This window comes from Piliocolobus tephrosceles, chromosome 19 (genome assembly GCF_002776525.5).
Source record: "Piliocolobus tephrosceles isolate RC106 chromosome 19, ASM277652v3, whole genome shotgun sequence".
NCBI lineage: Eukaryota > Metazoa > Chordata > Mammalia > Primates > Cercopithecidae > Piliocolobus > Piliocolobus tephrosceles.
The window spans coordinates 18466657-18483512 of NC_045452.1; the positions used below are offsets into that span (position 1 = coordinate 18466657).

General features: G+C 51.5%; 1 protein-coding gene across 2 annotated transcripts in view; it reads right to left on the reverse strand.

The window, feature by feature from the left end:
- Window positions 1-327: 327 nt before the first annotated feature.
- IFT27 (intraflagellar transport 27) overlaps window positions 328-16856 on the reverse strand; it is an 18188-nt gene continuing 1659 nt past the window's right edge. For both annotated transcript variants that reach the window (XM_023222232.2, XM_023222231.3), the window contains 6 exons: window positions 9935-10014; window positions 9437-9496; window positions 8266-8325; window positions 6034-6151; window positions 5033-5142; window positions 328-526 (listed from right to left, as the gene is read on the reverse strand). In XM_023222232.2, coding sequence (XP_023078000.1) covers window positions 428-526; window positions 5033-5142; window positions 6034-6151; window positions 8266-8325; window positions 9437-9496; window positions 9935-10014 — 527 coding nt within the window. In that variant the 3' untranslated portion in view covers window positions 328-427. The remainder of the gene's footprint in view (window positions 527-5032; window positions 5143-6033; window positions 6152-8265; window positions 8326-9436; window positions 9497-9934; window positions 10015-16856) is intronic.

Below are 16856 nucleotides of genomic sequence, written 5' to 3' on the forward strand. Positions count from 1 at the left end.
CTCAGCCTCGGGACAGGTTCTCAGCTGGGCATGTCAACTGTGGGAAACTGTAAGCAAACGCTGGGCCAGGCCCTTTCAAAACCCACCGTGGGCTTCGCTTTTGCCGTGGGAGGCCCTTTAGGGAGCCGGTGCGCCCTGCTGCGCAGAGTGGGCAGGACCACCCCCTCGAGCAAGGCGACGACGTCCCGAAGCACCAGCCTCACAGCAGGGAGGGCCAGGGTTCCGAGTGGGGTTCCCGGCTGCCCTGGAACCGGCAGTGACGCAGTGGCCAAAGTGTACGGTGGAACTAGGGCCACCCAGGCCAAGAGTGAAAGGAGCTGCTGCTTCGACATTTTCTCCTCATTTTATTTAAAGCCGTCATTATACATTAAAAGTGCAGAGGTCATTCTGTCTTCTCCAGTTGTGCAGCACGATCTGCTCCAGCTGTTCACGCCAGCGCCCGGAAAACCTCCACCTTCTCCCGGTACAGCTGGTGGAACTGCTTGGCCAGGCAGTGGAAAGGGGCTTCGAAGTTTTCCATCTCCTTCTGGAAAGACAGTTTAAAGAGTTGGCTGTGTTACTTTTAGAAGGGTCAGAGGGCCAGCACTCACTCCATGCTTCCCTCATTCAGGGGCTACCTACTTTCCACCTCATTCCATCCTCACACCGTTTGGGGTAGCCACTTTCATGGATGCCCATTTTACAAGCAGGAAACTCAGATGGATTCAGGAAACTCAGAGATGAAGGTACCTTGCAGGACGCCACACACCTTGTGAATGGTGGAGCTGGGGCCTGAACCCACGTCTGTTTCTACAAAGCCTGTGCTTTTAGCTGTAGTCACAGTTATGTGTGATGAGATGTGAAAATGAGACCTTTCCTCTCTTAGTTTTGACTGAGACTCAAAACGCCAAAGCCAAAATACCAGGCAACCAGGAGCCCCCCATCCCGAAGAAGAGCTAGACAGCACGGGACACCCTCTTCCTAGGCTGGTGCTGGACCCAGGCCTGGGAGGAATGGAGGTGAGGTGGCGGCTGGGCAAGCCAGGAGAGGGCTGCCAATGAGACGGCCTCGCTGCCTCCTTTGTCAAACTAAACGGCTGCAGTGGCACTTCCCTGGACCAGCGGGGGCCAAGTGGCGCCAGCCTGGTGCTGTCTTAAGGGGCCTCGGCTGGAACCGCCTCAGGGAGGGTGATGGATCCCAATAAGAATGAACAGCCAGGAACTGGGGCTGCAGGAGGGGTGAGGGGGCACCACCTGTGAGAAGCAGCCTGCAGGTGAGACAGCGCCACTGACGGGGTGGGGAGGGGCATCTCAGAGGCGCCCACGGGGCACCAGCCGGATCCACCCAGCAGGTATGGAGCGGGCCACAACAGACCCCAACAAACACGCTGCACTACTGGCTCCGGTCTCTCCCTCCCGAAGACTGTGAGAGGAGGTGCAACTTTAAATGAAGTTCAGAATTTTGACAATCACCCAGGGCTGGGCACTTTATACCTGAAATCATGACTATTTTTGTGACTAACGGGGCTGAAAAGAATTTTTGTTACCTGAGAGAGAAAAGAGAAGTTAAGGAACTTGCCCTAGATTTTATCTAAGGGGTGGAAAAAATGGGCCCCTCCAGGTGCGCAGGGACAGGCTGGAGGCGAAAGGAAACGGCAGCGTCTCACTTCACAGCCACTCTCACTCTGTGGGTACACGTGTGCATTCAAAAACTTTTTCAGAAACGAGCTGGCAGGAAAAGGAATGTACTACTTTCAAGACAGTAGCTCAAGCTATGAATGCACTAAGGACCTGTTTTGAGATGATCCCTGGCAGCTGGCAAAAGTGCAACCTTGAGAAGAGGCTGTGAAATATCCCCAGCGAAACAGAAGGATTTCCAAACTGAAGAATGCTGCAGAAGGCATCGAGCGTGGTGCCTTCGCTGCACAGGTGAGTCGTCTGGGGCCCGGCAGGTGAAGTGGCCCAGCTGGTTGGTGCGGAGCCCAGCCCAGCATCCAGATTCTCTGATTTGGGAAGAGCTGCCTTTCCTCGAGGCCAGCTGGGATGAGAGAAATGTGCGAAGGAAACCAGGTCCCTTGGAGAAAGCTACCTGGACTTTCTAGCCAGGGAAAGCCTAAGCGAAGAAGACAGTTGGCCAAGAGGAAAGACAGTGGTGGCAATGCTGAGAGAGTGCGGAGGGAAGAGTGGAGAGTTTGTAGCCCAGACGAACATTTACAGTAAGCGCCCAACAGCCAAGGACTTAAAGGCCATCAACCTCCAGCTGGACATGAGAGCAAGAATTCAGTACATCCTGCCGGGCCCTGCTGTTTGTGCAGAGCACAAGGTCCCAGGCAATGCCAGCGTCGGGGTAAAACACTGCTTCCGTCAAAAGCAGAGTTAAGAGTGAAATGGAAAAAGACTGAGGCCTGCATAGCGCATGCATGGGGATTTCTAAATGGATTCGAAAACACTCAAAAACGCAATCTTGGGAGATCTCAACATAAAAAGGAAGGAATTCAATGCAGGTGAGCCTCAATAGACACCACGGCGTGCTTCTGAAATAGATGGAAATTGAACTATTTTCCAAATACGTGAAGAGGGTTGCCAATGACAGGAATCCTTTTGTCTGATCACGAATCATCATCTCGCTTACACAGTCCGGACAGCTGTGGAGTAGGTCTGTTTAGAGTGAGGGATTCTCAGGGCAGGTTCAGGCTAGTGTTCAGCCTGGCCTAGAATTGGGTTCTGCAGAGTCCCAAAGCAGGCTCTGCGGGAGGCCAGGGTACCCCTTCTAGAAAACCCAAGTTTTCCAGCTGGACAGGCCTGACCCCTAGTCCTGTTTCTAGCCATTGTTTAACTGTGCGACCAGGGCAAGCTACACCACCTTTCTGAGTCTGTCATCTGTACAACACAGGAGTGTTACATTGTAGGGCTGTTATGAAGCCTAAACAAATAATGTGTGCAAAACACCTAGCACACAGTAGGCCCTCAACGAACGTTACTTCCCCACTCCTCGCTTGCCTGGGAGGGCAGCGATCACCGTGGACTGTTCTTGCACTTGTCTGTAGGGACCTTCTTTGGGTCGGCAGGATGGTCACTGCGGCATTTAGGCAGAGGAGAGGAGGAGATGGGCTTGGCATCAGGCCTTGGCTGCGTCTCAAGCTGCGTTTGGTTATATTTCCTTTTTAATTACAGCTTTCTTAACCGAGCTGCCAGTGGTGCTTCTGTGAGCCTCAACTCAGGGGGGACTAGTTAACTTGCACAGATAATAGCAAGTGCTTACTGCAGCCTCTTCAAGTATAGTTTACACCCACCCACTTCAACACCCGAATAGAGTTGAACCGGTAGCCCACTGGCCTTTGGTGACTCATGTTTTGGAGGTTGGGGTGGGTTTTAATTTCTGAGTTCTATCAAGTGTTCCAGGGAATATGGAATATTGGGGTGTGGGGACAATTTCACAAATGAATGGAGGAAGGGGGAATACTGAAATCCTGCTTGCTAGGGCACTACCGCCTACTGCTTTGCGCAAAGGTGTGCTGCAGACAAGATGAGGAACCTGCTGTACGGGAAAAGCTGACTTGGACTTCATTAATTTAGCATTTGTGATAATTGGACCAGAGGCAAGGGTGATATTTACCTCTGCACAAGCCATGAATACAAGGATTTAGTAAGTAATAACAGTATAAACAAGATTCTAGGGGCAACATTTATACTTTAAGAAAGCTAACATCTACTGAGTGTTTACCAGGCGCCAGACTTTGTGATCCGTGTTTTATATGCACCATATTACTTGATTCTCATATTTATTACTCAATGAGGGATGTATTTTATTATCCTCATTTTACAGGCCTGAGGCACCAACAGGTGAAATAACATGTCCAAGTTCCCACAGCAAGTTCTCCTGCTCTCCATGGGAGGTCAGAGTGCCTGCCTTTACCACTGTAAAGGAAGCATGCTGCTTTGAGGGGATTTTATAAGCTTGGACAGCAGCACTGGTCAAGGTTCCTAGATGCAACAGCGGAAGTGCCTAGAGCCAAAGTCAAGCTGGGGCAGCAGGTGACCTCCGGAACATTAACCAGCCCATGACTCTTTTGAGGGCCACAGAATCAGGTCTAAAGGCCACAAGATGAGGTCCAAATTACGACCATGACTGTGCCAGGCTGGTGGTCTCCCCAGCTAGCAATCCTGGCAAGGGGCAGGGCAACCAACACCCCGGCCCCTGCTGGCTCTGAGATGGATGTCTGGGGCCACTCCTGCTCCTAGAGGGCAGGTCATCACTTCATGCCCTTCCTAGTGGAGTCTCACGTGAGGGATCTGATTGGTGCAGCCTGGGTCACATGCCTGCATCTTGGCCTCAGGGAGGATGGGACTTTAAAACTCCCAAACACAGGAAGCAGGTTCCTCAGTGCTGGACAGCTAAAATCATGATACATGAGGTTGGCGCAAAAGTAATTGCAGCTTTTGCCGTGAAAAGTGTACTGAAGATGCTGATAACAAATCACTTGCTTTTTCTACTTAATGAGGTCTTCTGATCTTTTAACTGGCATGCACTTTGTGGCCTGGAGTCACCCTGGGGCTGCAGCAAGGTGAGGATGGGAGGCACTGATGGGAATTAGAGGCCACAAGTCCTAGTTCTGGCTCCACCCTTCACTAATCATGGGACTTTGGACAAGTCACTTGAGCAGCTCAACACTGGAATGGGAACCGTGAGAATAATTTCTGGTTCACAGGCCTGATTGTGAGGGCCACAGGAAACAATGTTCCAGCAACATCTGAACCCAGAATACTGCATGCAAACGTCAAGAGTCATGATCACCACTCACAAGGCACTTCTGTTTCTTACTAGTTGAGATGCACCTTTTCCCAGGGTTGGCTGGCTAATCTGCCTTCCTGTTACGTCTGAGCGGCTACTGCTGTACTGAGAAGAGATCTTGGACTAAGAATGTAAACATCAGTTCCAAATGAGACTCTGCATATGGTGGAGTAACAGCTCCCTGCATGTGAGGTCATGTGCAAGACCGTTGCCAGCAGAGGCCCACTCCAGGCTTGGCGACGAGGCAAGCAGAGATACTCACCACGGATGTTTCAAAACATTCCAGGCCTTGGCCCAGCGCCCATGCCCGGGCCTCAGCTGAGTCCACTGCTCGCCTGCCGACCAGGTCTGTCTTGTTCCCAACTAAAACACCTACTCAGAAGAAACAACCAAAATATGACACTTCACCGTCACAGTCTGGAAGGACAGCGGGCGAGATGAGAGCACTATTTTTGAGGGGTGTAAAGCATCCTCTAAGAGCTGCCCGACTCAAGCTGGTGAGACCCCACAGGGAAAGCCGGGGGTCTCTCGTGCTGGCCCCGAGGGCCACAGACAGGTGGGCTTTGCTTTTCATGCATAGCTTCTGCTAGATCTTTTTTCTAGACCTCACGTATATCTGTCTCCCTCGCCTCCTTAAAGGGCTGCAAACGCGTGAAGGCGAGGGCCAAATTTATGTGAGCCTTGTAATCATTCCTAGCACATGGAGCAAACTGTAAACTGGTCATTAATACTAATCTAAGGACTCGGCTCGGAGTCAGGGATTCAGAGGTAATTTAGTTCAGCTCCCAGCTGCATCAGCTGCAGCTAATTTTTGAGCCTGTCTCTAGAGATCACTTTCCCCGGTCTATAATGAGGAGAATTTGTTGATCTCACGTAGGGACGAAAAATAAACTGATTTAAAGCATTCAGAAGTGACAACAGGACTTGAATGTTTACTTGTACCCCATATACAAGAGAAAATTAGGAACTCTTCCCTGGGGTTAGCTTTCTGGAATTAACAACTGATATTACAGCACCCTCCCCTTATTGAGTCTCCCCACAGCCCTGCCAGGTGCCTGTCCTCATTCCCATTTCCTACACTGGGAGAGGTGTGTGTGGTGACTCACCGAGGTTGGCATGGCTGCTAAGCGGCAGGGCCAGTGTATGCCTTAGGCCATCAAAGTCAAAGCCCAGGCCCCCTCTCCACCCACAGCTACCCCTGCAATGCTCTTGAACCGAAGGACAGAGATGCCTCTGGGAAACATGGGTGTCTGCAGCTCGTACCTGGGAGAGAGATGCCTGGAGCCTGGGCCCGAGCCTTCTCCAGCCACTTGCTGCAGTTGTTGAAGGACTGTTCACTGGTCACATCATAGACGAGACATAAGACATTGGGACTCTCCCACTGTGCGAGACGGACAGGATGAGCATGGGTCAGTAACAGGAAAAGTGACTTCAAGGCTGGGAGACAATCTGGCCTTCCAAGGGAAAGGATATGGGGAGCAGAGGGAAACAGAAAACTATAAGGGGGACGGGAGTCAGAAAACAGCCACACCCACAGAAGTCAAACAATTTCCCCAAAGGAACGAACAGAGGGCCCCGTTCAGTGGCAGGAGGCAGGGCTGGGGCGGTGCCGCTCATGTCTGGGCCAGGCTCTGCTGGGCACTTCTGCGCCTCACTGTGAAGCCTCCCAACTCGGTAGTGTATGAATATTTCCACTTGTAGCTGAAGAAACCGAATTCAGGGAGGCTAAGTGACTTGTCCAGGCCTGACAGGCTTTAAAAACAATGACAACGATGACAGAGATGGGGGACGACTGAGGTCTTCTCTACCCAGAAATCTGCTTTCACCTGTGGCTGGCCTCGTTCAGTCATTCTCCACTCATTCTTATCGAGAGCCCACCACCATGCAAGTTATGTTTCTGTGCTTTCCAGCCCTGAAAGAAGATTCTTTCTTCATCAGCCAGCCCTGGGAGCTTGTTTGCTTGCATCTTCTTAATAAGGGCTGGCTTTTTAAAATGCAGAGGGCATTTTCTGCTTCTCTTGCCATCCCTGCCTCAGCCTAATCCAAACCACACCGACAACTGGACAGGGCTCCATGACCCAATTAAGAGCCAAGGCTACACTCTTGGGGGCTGTCGCCTTCAGGGGCTGCTCAGAATCCTGGGACATCCTGCTGCCTACCCCTGGACATAGGAGGGCCCTGTACAGGCTGTGGGTGTGCACCCTGGTGTTTGTGACTCTTGGTCATGCCCTGGTTTTTGGATCCCCCAACCTTGCACAATTAGGACCTGGTTTATTTCCGGGGTGTCAGTAACCTTCCAGGATACAGAGAATAATCCTTTTCCCTCCAGATTGAATTCCCTTTCGGATCCTTGGAAGGCCAGCCCAGAGTCCATCCTGGAGGGCTTCTCTTCACCCTATAAGGCTGTGCTGGCTCCTGGCAGTGTCCGGGACGGGAGGACCGTGAACTAAACTGATGAACCCTTCACTCCACAGATTAACTCTTGAACTCCTGCTAGAACACACTGAACTCTGTTCCATGCATGCAGGAGACACCTCAGCATGGTTTTAACTCAAGAAACCCTCCTTCTTCCAGGCTTCAGTGAGGGGATCCTGGAGAGGCCTGGCATCAAGTTAAAGCCAGAGTGGGTGAACCGGGAGTCAGGGCTGGCTGGAGGGAAAGGTGTGAGCTGATGGGTGGCACATGGCCTGGATTTGCCCAAATACATCTTCCCTTCTGCTGGGCATGGCAGCCTCAGTGCCAGGCCATGCACACAGTAGGCAACTGGGGTGGACATCGTGAACCGATGCATGAAGCCAACCCTGTATGAAATCACTATCATTAGATCTACTTCTCTTAGGCGACAAAAAAAGGGGCAGAAAACAGTTTCCATTAAAATGTGGCTGTTCTTGGAAAGGCAGGGGAGGGCTCTGGAGAACTCAAACCTTCTAATTAGCTCACTGGCCCAGATTAGTGAGACTGTTACCATGGAAGGTACAGCAAGCGGATCCTGCGAGGCTGGTGGGACGGGGGTGGATGGGGTGTGGTGAGCCCTGGGCAGCAGCAGGGGCATTTCCCGGAGCAAACCCCAGTGGAACAGCAGAAAGTGAGCCTCATTATAGGCTGAGGCCTCTACAGCACCTCCCAGAGGGGAAGGAGGCAGTCTGTACTGTCCTGGGAGGTAGGCGACACCATCTGAAAGGACGCCATCAGGAGGGTGTCGCTCTAAAGAAGGGAGGCCTCACAGGGGGAGGGCTGCAAGGACCGAGCCGCAAGGCTCTTGGCCCATTGGATCCTGGGCACCCCGGAACTGGGGCCCGGGCAGTCACGCGCATCAGCCGCTCCTTCTTGCCAAGTAGCCACGAGTCCTGGGCTGGGAGGAACGCACCTTAAAGAGGAATGCCATGGGAGCTTCCCAAGAGCACAGTGCAGGGAAACTGCTGTGTGAGCACTGTCAGGGGCCAATGTTTTGGCAGGAGGTGGTGATGGTCAGGAAAAAGACCACGTGCTACTTGCCAATTTATCCAGCATTTCTGAAAACAGCTCCTTGCCAGCAGAGTCGAAAATGAAGAGTTCCTACAATCAGAAAAGCAAGAAAATCTACACATGGAAAAACCACAAGCTACGAGTCAGTGGTATCACTCTCAGCTCACATTAGACTTGTCTTAGGGGTGAAATACAGGCACCCACAAATTCATACATGCTCTGTCCTTTCTCCAGGCACGAGAGAAGATGATGGGGAAAGGAGCGAACTCCAGAGTCTTAAAGAGGCGGTACGATGGGTTCTCGCACCAACCAGCACTTTCTGTGTAGAATCTCACCTCTTGTAACCCTGAATACAAAAATACTAGGAACAAGCTGACTTCCCACCTGGCAGAACAGAATGTTAAACAGGCCGGCGAGTGCTCTGGTTTCCAAAAGGTCATTCTGCACTTTGTTAACCAAATTGATTTTCAAATCTTAGAACAATTCTTTCTAAAGGAGGTCACTGAGTAGGCCTGGGGAAGGTGTTTAAAGTAGGACATTCTGTCACCCTTCTGGGATGGCTAAGGAGTGATGCAGACAGAGGGTGCGGGATGACCCTTCCTGCCCTGTCCAAACCTTCCCCAGCTCATGTGAGAACCACTAGGGCTGCTCCCCTAGGAAATCACCCCTCGGCTCCCCACCAAGCTCCCTCCTGGCACTGGGTATTTCCTGGCTGGCCTCTGATCCCCAGCATATGCCGTCTGAACATCAGTGCCACAGTCTGTTTTGCATATTGGTTACCTGGGCACTCACCTTTCTCTTCGTCAGAAGTGCTTACACTGTTTTTTTTTTTTTTTTTCTCAATACTCTTTGGGAATCTGGTGAAAGCTACAAACCCTCTCTCTGGAAAAGTACACACAAACATAACATCTTGCAATCCACTTTCAAGAGCCCCAGGTTCCCATACAGAGACTCAAGAACCTTGATAGTAGAGAACAAGTTCTTTGAGGGCCAGGCCCATCCATATCCTAGTCCTTCCTTCCTTCCTCCTCCACCTCCTCAGTCCCTCCCCCGAATGCTTCCCGATTCTATTCCGAAATGCTCAGACAAGTCCAGGCCACAGCCTTGCACTACATCTCTCCTAGGGAGGGTGGTGTGACCACAGAGACCCTGGGCCCAGCTAGGGGAGCCCTGAGTTCCCTTGGGTAAAGGCATCACTCACCACACTGTCTCCCGTGTCAGGAACCGGCACTGTCTTCACCACCAAATCCATTCCTGCTGTCTGCCGAGGAACACCAAGAATGTTAGCATTGAGGGCCCCCAAAGCAGGAGCCTGTTACGGGAGGACACACAAGCACCCCGATCCCAGGGGCTGTCTCCAGTGGAAGGGTTTGTTCTCGACTCGTTCTGGTGAGAAGCAGCTCAGTGTGCAGAAGTCAGAGAGGACCCACTAGTCCTCTCCACCTCCCTGCCCCGACATGAGCTGCTATGCATGGTGGCCAAGTTGCTTGTGGCCAGTCTGCTCTGTAGCTGACCTCTCACCCTGGGCTAGTGGAAAGAACGATCTCTATGTGGCCCTCCGAGCAGCCTCTCATCAGCTGTCAGGATGAGACAGCTTTGAAGCCTTGAAGGCTTCTTCAAGGAACTTCGCAGTCACTCACTCACGGGGAACCGAGCACTTCTCTTTAAGCTGTGGCCAGGTCTCGACTCCCCAGCTCACCAGGGTGTAGCTCTTCTGGAAATGGGCTCCGTCACTGCGGAAGATCTGTGCCAGGGCGGTCTTGCCCACTGCTGGGTCTCCTGTGAGGTCAGAAAAGAAGAAAAAGAACGCCTCAGTTCTCATCTGACTTGAGAATCTCTCGCTGCAGAACATTAGTCTAGAAACCAAAAACTTCAGTGAGTTTTGAGAGATGTACTTGCCTCTCACAGGAACTTGTTCTGAGGCCATGGGCAGGGCATAGGTCCATGAGACTGATCTGCAAACCTCACAGCAGCCAGAGCACATTCCTGCATGGCTAAGCCTTTTATTCACAGGAACTGACCCAGAAGGTAATAGAGCTTACGGAGGGCTTTGGGGCCCTGGAAACTGACGCTCTTCCACTGAAACACGCCCTATGGGGAAAAGCTGTCACTTCCAAACTGGAATTTACTTTGAAGTCTTGGAGGTAAAGAAGTGTGACTGGCACTGACAGGCAGACTCACCTGTCAACTGACCCAATCTGGGTTGACAGCTTCCACCTGAATACTGTTTTGGGTGGGAGGGGTCAGGGATGGAAGGGTCTCTGCATTTATGGGAAGCAAGAAGTCTGAGGCTATGTTCATCATCCTGAAATCTCTTTCCAAATGCTATGCTCCGTCTCCATCGGGGAGTGCCCGCCTGTGATCCGAGGATTCATCTTCCCAGGGGCCTCTCCACCAATTCTATCTGCAATAGCAGTCACCTCCTCCAAGCTCGTCTCTCACCTACTGGCTTTATCTCCCTCTCCTCTGCTGCTCAACAGCCCCAGAAACTGGTCCCTCAGAACTAAAGGTTTATGTCGCAGTTTTCGGTCTCAGACCTGAGCCTTTCACAAGATGGCTGGGCGCCATTTAATCGAGGGCTCCTCCTGTGCCTGTCACAGGTGCTGGAAGCTCTCCCTGCCCGTCTTTAATTTCCCTTTGCCCTCCCCATTTTCCGTCCCATGACTCTGCTGAGCCTCCTCGGACGCCGATGGTTTCCATGTTCTCCCTCTTCTCCTCCTGAGTCTTACATGGACTTGCACTCCACCGTCCAGGCCCTGGCAGAACACGTGCTTTCGGCTTCTCATCCTCTGGATGCTTAGCAAAATCAGCACCGCACTCCGTGGCTTCCAACTCACATCACTTGGTACCATCTCTTCACCTTTGCTTCCCACTTTACAGTCGGCTTCAACACTTCTTTCCTCAACTTCTCGACAGTCTGCCACTGTTCACTTTTCAGTTTTGACTTTTCCCACCTATAATTTTCTCTTGTAAGACAATTATTTCAATGCTTGTGTCATTTCATTTTATGTGAACTCCTCCAGGTTTGAGTGAGCTATTCAGGTCCTGCTTTTCTATTTGTCATCACTCCTTAGAAGGGAACCAACAAGTGCTGAGCCCCCCTCACGGACCTGTTCACACAATCCCATTCATTCCTTCCCCGCCAAGGTATCATTAACCTCACCTGACAGATGAAGAGACTGAGGCTCAGAGAGGCTGGGTAACTTGCCCGGGATTCCAAACTCACGCTCTTCCCAAGCCTTGCACCTCTCCTAGAGCTCAGGGACCACTTCTGATCCTTTTCTTGTTTTGAGACAGAGTCTCTGTCATGCAGGCTGGAGTGCAGTGGCGTGATCTCAGCTCGCTGCAACCTCCGCCTCCCGGGTTCAAGTGATTGTCCTGCCTTAGCCTCCCGAGTAGCTGGGACTACAGGTGCTCACCATCACGCCCAGCTAATTTTTGTATTTTTAGTATGGACGGGGTTTCACCATGTTGGCCAGCCTGGTTGCGAACTCTTGACCTCCGGTGATCTGCCTGCCTCTGCCTCCCAAAGTGCTGGGATTACAAGCATGAGTTCTGACTCATTTTTAATGCTGCCCCTCCAGGCCCTCCTCACCGCAGCCTTCCATGACATCTGGGGCAACCACAGCCTAGACCATCACAGGGTACCCGTCCATCTCGGAGCAAACAGAGCGCGTTGCTTTCCTTCCTTGGGCCCTGACTGCGCCCGCCCTGCCGACTCCAGTTCTGCTCCTGAATCCAGCTGGGAATCAGCTCCTCCTGCTTATGAGATTCCTCACAGATTTGTTCTGGTTAATTTCATAAATCTTTCCTCTGACTGTCAGTCACAGTCACCAACACTTACAGGAAACCGCCTGTGTTGGCTATGAGGGCTCAGAAGCACAGGGAGGTGAAATAACTGATAAACACATTTGCAGAGCAACAGGATGACAAGTGCAAATTCAAATAGCACAAACTGAGAAGCAAGGCATCTGGGGAGCATCGAGGAAAGAAATGAGTGAGAGGGTTCACTGGGGAAGGAGGCTTCCCTAGGGGTAAGGGCTGGGCCTGGGGGTGACAGCAAGCAGGGCTCTGCAGGACAGAGAGGATGACGTCTGCAAGGGCATGATGCGAGGTCACCTGTGACCTCACAGTTGCCAAGGCTGATGGCCTTTTCTTGGTTCTCATCCTCCTTGACGTCTCTGAAGGATGTGAGTCAGCCTGAAGTGACCCCTTCCTTCCCGAGTCCGGTCCCCATGGCCTCAGTGACCCTGCCCTGGCCTGGGTCTCCCGCCATCTGCCTGCCCCTATGCCCCCCGAATGTAGGCATTCCCATAGGCCTGTCCTCAGTGGCGCTCTGCTCCCAGTCCACTCCATCCCACTGACTCTCATCACCTTGACAGAAGGCAGGCTCTCCCTCCTACGCTTTGTCTATATATCCAAAAACCCGTGCGTGTTGCCAGTTGCCGTTAGAATGAAGGATCTTCCTCCAACCTCAGTCTGTCTACGGCCAAGCTCTGTCATGCCCTGGTCCTGAGTGAGTCGTCCCCCTCGCCCATGCTTTCTGTTCGTGATGCCACCATGTATTTTCATTGTCCCCAGATTCAACAGGTCACCTCTGACTGCTCCTCCTCCTTCCTCCCGTCTCCAGGCAGCCTCCCTTGCATTCCTCACATCCTTGGCTGAGTCTCAGCCCACCTCTGCTCGGCCCTCCCTGCTGACTCCGCCCCAGTTAGCTCAGACCCCACCGCTGGGTTTCTGTCTCAGCCTCAAGTCCTTCCGTGGTGTGCTGGGGAGGGGGCATCTGCAGACACGTTTCTCCCTTGCTAGGAGCTTCCTGTTAGGCTTTGCCAATGGGAGTTCTGGAAGAAGAGGGGAAGGCCAGCGTCAGGGGAGAGGACGTTGCTCTTCCCGCCTGCTTCTCCTTTTTCTTAGCACTACCCTAGCAATGGCCTGCACCCCAGCAGCACTAACTGCTTCCTGTCTTGGTTTTTTCTGTGTGTGTGTGTGTTTCCCTACTCCCAGACCAGCCTTATTGTTGCCCCCAGAGGAACCAGCACCAGTGGGCAGTGCCCTCTTCTCAGAGATCCACACCTCGGCTCCCAGGGCCCCTCCTCCCTGCTTCTGGGCTGAGAGCCCCACATGCTTCCCTCTGTTTCCCCAGCCCGAGAGGTGGTGCTCCTTCCTGCAGTTACTACCCGTGCTGCCTCAGTCTCCCCCTTTTCCTCTTCCAGTCCTCCAGCACCTGTGTCATTAACATCTTACTGAAATCTTCACCATTGAAATGCCGAATAGAGTTGCTGGTTTTTGCCTGGCCCCTGACTTATGTAGTCCTTGGTACCGGGAGTGGTCTTAAAACAAAGACCCTCCAGGATGGTTTGGAACTGGTTTGGTATGTCTTGCCCTGAACACAGGGCTGGGCTCCTCCCAGTGGGAAATGGGTCCTGGTGCTCTGTGACATGTGCTGGATTCATACGGCGGGTGACTGAACTCCTGAGGTGCTGGCACCAGCCGGGCAGGGCCCCTTCCTCAGGGGTCCGGATCCCAGCTCCCTGGGGCTCTTCCAGCTTCTGACACCCCCGACCTCTGCCCGCCACTCTGTGTCATCTCAGCGCTGCCTTCTTGCTTCCTCAGTTCTCCAACGCCTGATGAACCAATTCCATATATTAAAATGTCTCTGCTGAAATGACGACTGCGTTTTCTGTCTTCCTGACTGTGCCTTAACTGAAAACACTTCTTTCCTCTTCTTTTTCTCTCCCGGCTCTAATCCGCCCAGAGCGTGGCATCAACAGATGGACCCTCATGACACAGTGCCTCCATCTTGGCAAACCTTCACACAAACCCCACTGAGGATTCCTTCACGGCCTACCCATCTCCACGGTCAGCCCTAACCTACCTTCCCACTCTCTCCCCAACAATCCCTTACCCCAAATCTGGGCTCTGCATTCCTGTTCTCCCAGTCCCTGAAAATTCCTCAAGGCCACCTCCTTCCAGGTACCCCTAGACCAAATTCAAATCCTGTCCATTCTCTGCAAGGAAATCTCAAATAATACCCTTCTTGCACAGCCTCTGAAGGCCATCTCTCCCTCCTTCGTCTTTATCTGTGTGGCTAATGTGGATCATTGCTCAGTGGCAGTGCAAGATGTGATGTCAGAGCAACCCTCCCAGGAGGCTCTATTACCATCTCCATGTATATCAAGAGGCAGAATATCACGGTACTTAAGGGCATAGACTGTGAAGCCAGACTCCAGCTCCATCACTTTCTAGCTGTGTGACTTTAAATCAGTTAGTTAACCTCTCTGTGCCTCAGTTGCAACATGTATAACATAGGCTAATCATAGCACCTACCTTGCAGAATTGTTACGAGGGTTTAATGAGTTAGTATGTATAGTGCCTGGCATAGATAAGTACCATTTAAGTGCTTTTCTAAAAAGTAAATAAAATATAGATCAACGTCAAATGTTGTTTTCTCTCTTCTCCAGAACCGAACAAGCAGCAGCTGTGCCTTGAGGTATTTCCCCGCATCTGGCACACAAAGGGCATTTGCTTTGTGTTCGCTGTGTTAGAACTTATCACGTGCATCTTAGTTCTTCCTTGAATGCAACTGCTTCATGCTTGCATGCCCACTGCACCTTGCACGGTGACTCAGACACAGCAGGTGCCCAGTGAGTATCTGTTCAATGCATCAACACTTGAACTGAACATCAGGTCCTTCAATGACTAGTTATGTGAGAGAAAAAACAGAAAAACTCAGTTTCAGCAGTAGGGCTGTGGGTCATAGATGGAAAAATAAAACCAATGGTGTGTGTGTGGTGGGGGTGGGTGGGGGGTGTCAAAGGGGGTTGATTTCTGGGCTGAGGTCTTCTGGTTCCTGGAAACTTTCAAGAGGAAATGCTGTGGAAGCCTTGAAAAGAGGCTGCAGACTGAGGCGCAGGCTGGAGTTCAGGAGCCATTAACTAGGCAGTGGCTGCACTCAGGTGAAAGAACTGCCCAAGGGAGCTGGGGTAAAGAAGGGCACAAAGAGGCCGGGCACGGTGGGTGGCTCATGCCTGTAATCCCAGCATTTTGGGAGGCTGAGGCGGGTGGTTCACTTGAGGTCTGGAGTTCGAGACCAGCCTGACCAACATGGCGAAACCCCATCTCTACTAAAAATACAAAAATTAACTGGGCATGGTGGCGTGTGCCTGTAACCCCAGCTGCGTGGGAGGCTGAGTCAGGAGGCGGAAGTTGCGGTGAACTAAGATTGTGCACCACTGCACTCCAGCCTGGGAGACAGAGTGAAATTACGCCAAAAGAAAAAAAAAAAAAAGGGCCGGGCGCAGTGGCTCATGCCTGTAATCCCAGCAGTTTGGGAGGCTGAGGTGGGTGGATCACCTGAGGTCAGGAGTTCAAGACCAGCCTGGCTAACATGGAAAGGCTGGAGACGGGGTTTAGTGGAAACCCCGTCTCCACTAAAAAATACAAAAACTTAGCTGGGCATGGTGGTGGGCGCCTGTAATCCCGGCTACTCGGGAGGCTGAGGCAGGAGAATCGCTTGAACCCGGGAGGCAGAGGTTGCAGTGAGCTGAGATTGTGCCATTGCACTCCAGCTTGGGCTTTGAGAGTGAAATTCCATCTTAAAAAAAAAAAAAAAAGGCACACAGGAGCACAGCTTGAGGACAGTGTAGCTTAGGCTAAAGCCCTGGAAATGAGACTAGGACCCAGGGTCTGCATCATACCGCTCTGCCGCTTCCAGCTCTGTGACCCAAGGCAAACCTTCTCATTTTTCTGGGCCTCAGTTGCCTCATCTGTAAATGAAGATGGCAATAAGACCAATTCTCCAGGGTTGCTGTGAGGATTCAGTGAGACCACCTGTACTGAGGGTCTAGCACAGAGCTGATGCACCCAAAGTGCTCATTAAGTTAGCTCCATGATGAAAACCGAATTTAGAAGGAACACAGAGAGAAGCCCATTTAAAAAAAAATGTAACTTCAGAAAATAATGTTCCCACCTTATCCATAAGGAAATTAAAGCTCAAAGAAGTGCTTTGTCCAAGATGACACAGCCAATAAGAGGAACAGGCAAAATTACTTTTGTTACACAACACTGCCTCCTCTGGTGTTCTGGAAACTGGAGACTCTCCTGAGAACCATTAATTTCTTTTGCTCCAGTATGATTCAGTTACTAATGTCAGTCATCTTTCTGTGTGACCCTTTTATTTTCAAATTATAAAAGCCATTAAAAATATCATAATTTATTCTCAGTCTGGAAGAGGGGAATTTTTTAAAAAAGAAATCTTTTTCTCTATATAATTTCTCACCACTTTCCTGAGCTGGCCGGGGAGGCCTGGAAAGGTCACAGGTTTGAACAGAAACACGAGTTAAGAGTTCTGGAGTTGGGCAGATCCAGGGGCTGAAATCCTGCCTAGGAGCTTCACTAGGGGTTGACCTTGGCTGACATCTCTCAGTGCCTCAGTAAGATCAGAACAATCCAGTACCTGGCCAGGCGCGGTGGCGCATGCCTGCAATCCTAACACTTTGCGAGGCCGAGGCGGGCGGATCACCTGAGGTCAGGAATTCGAGACCAGTGTGGCCAACGTGGTGAAACCCCGTCTCTATTAAAAATACAAAAAAAAAAAAAAAAAAAAAAAAATTAGCCAGGCA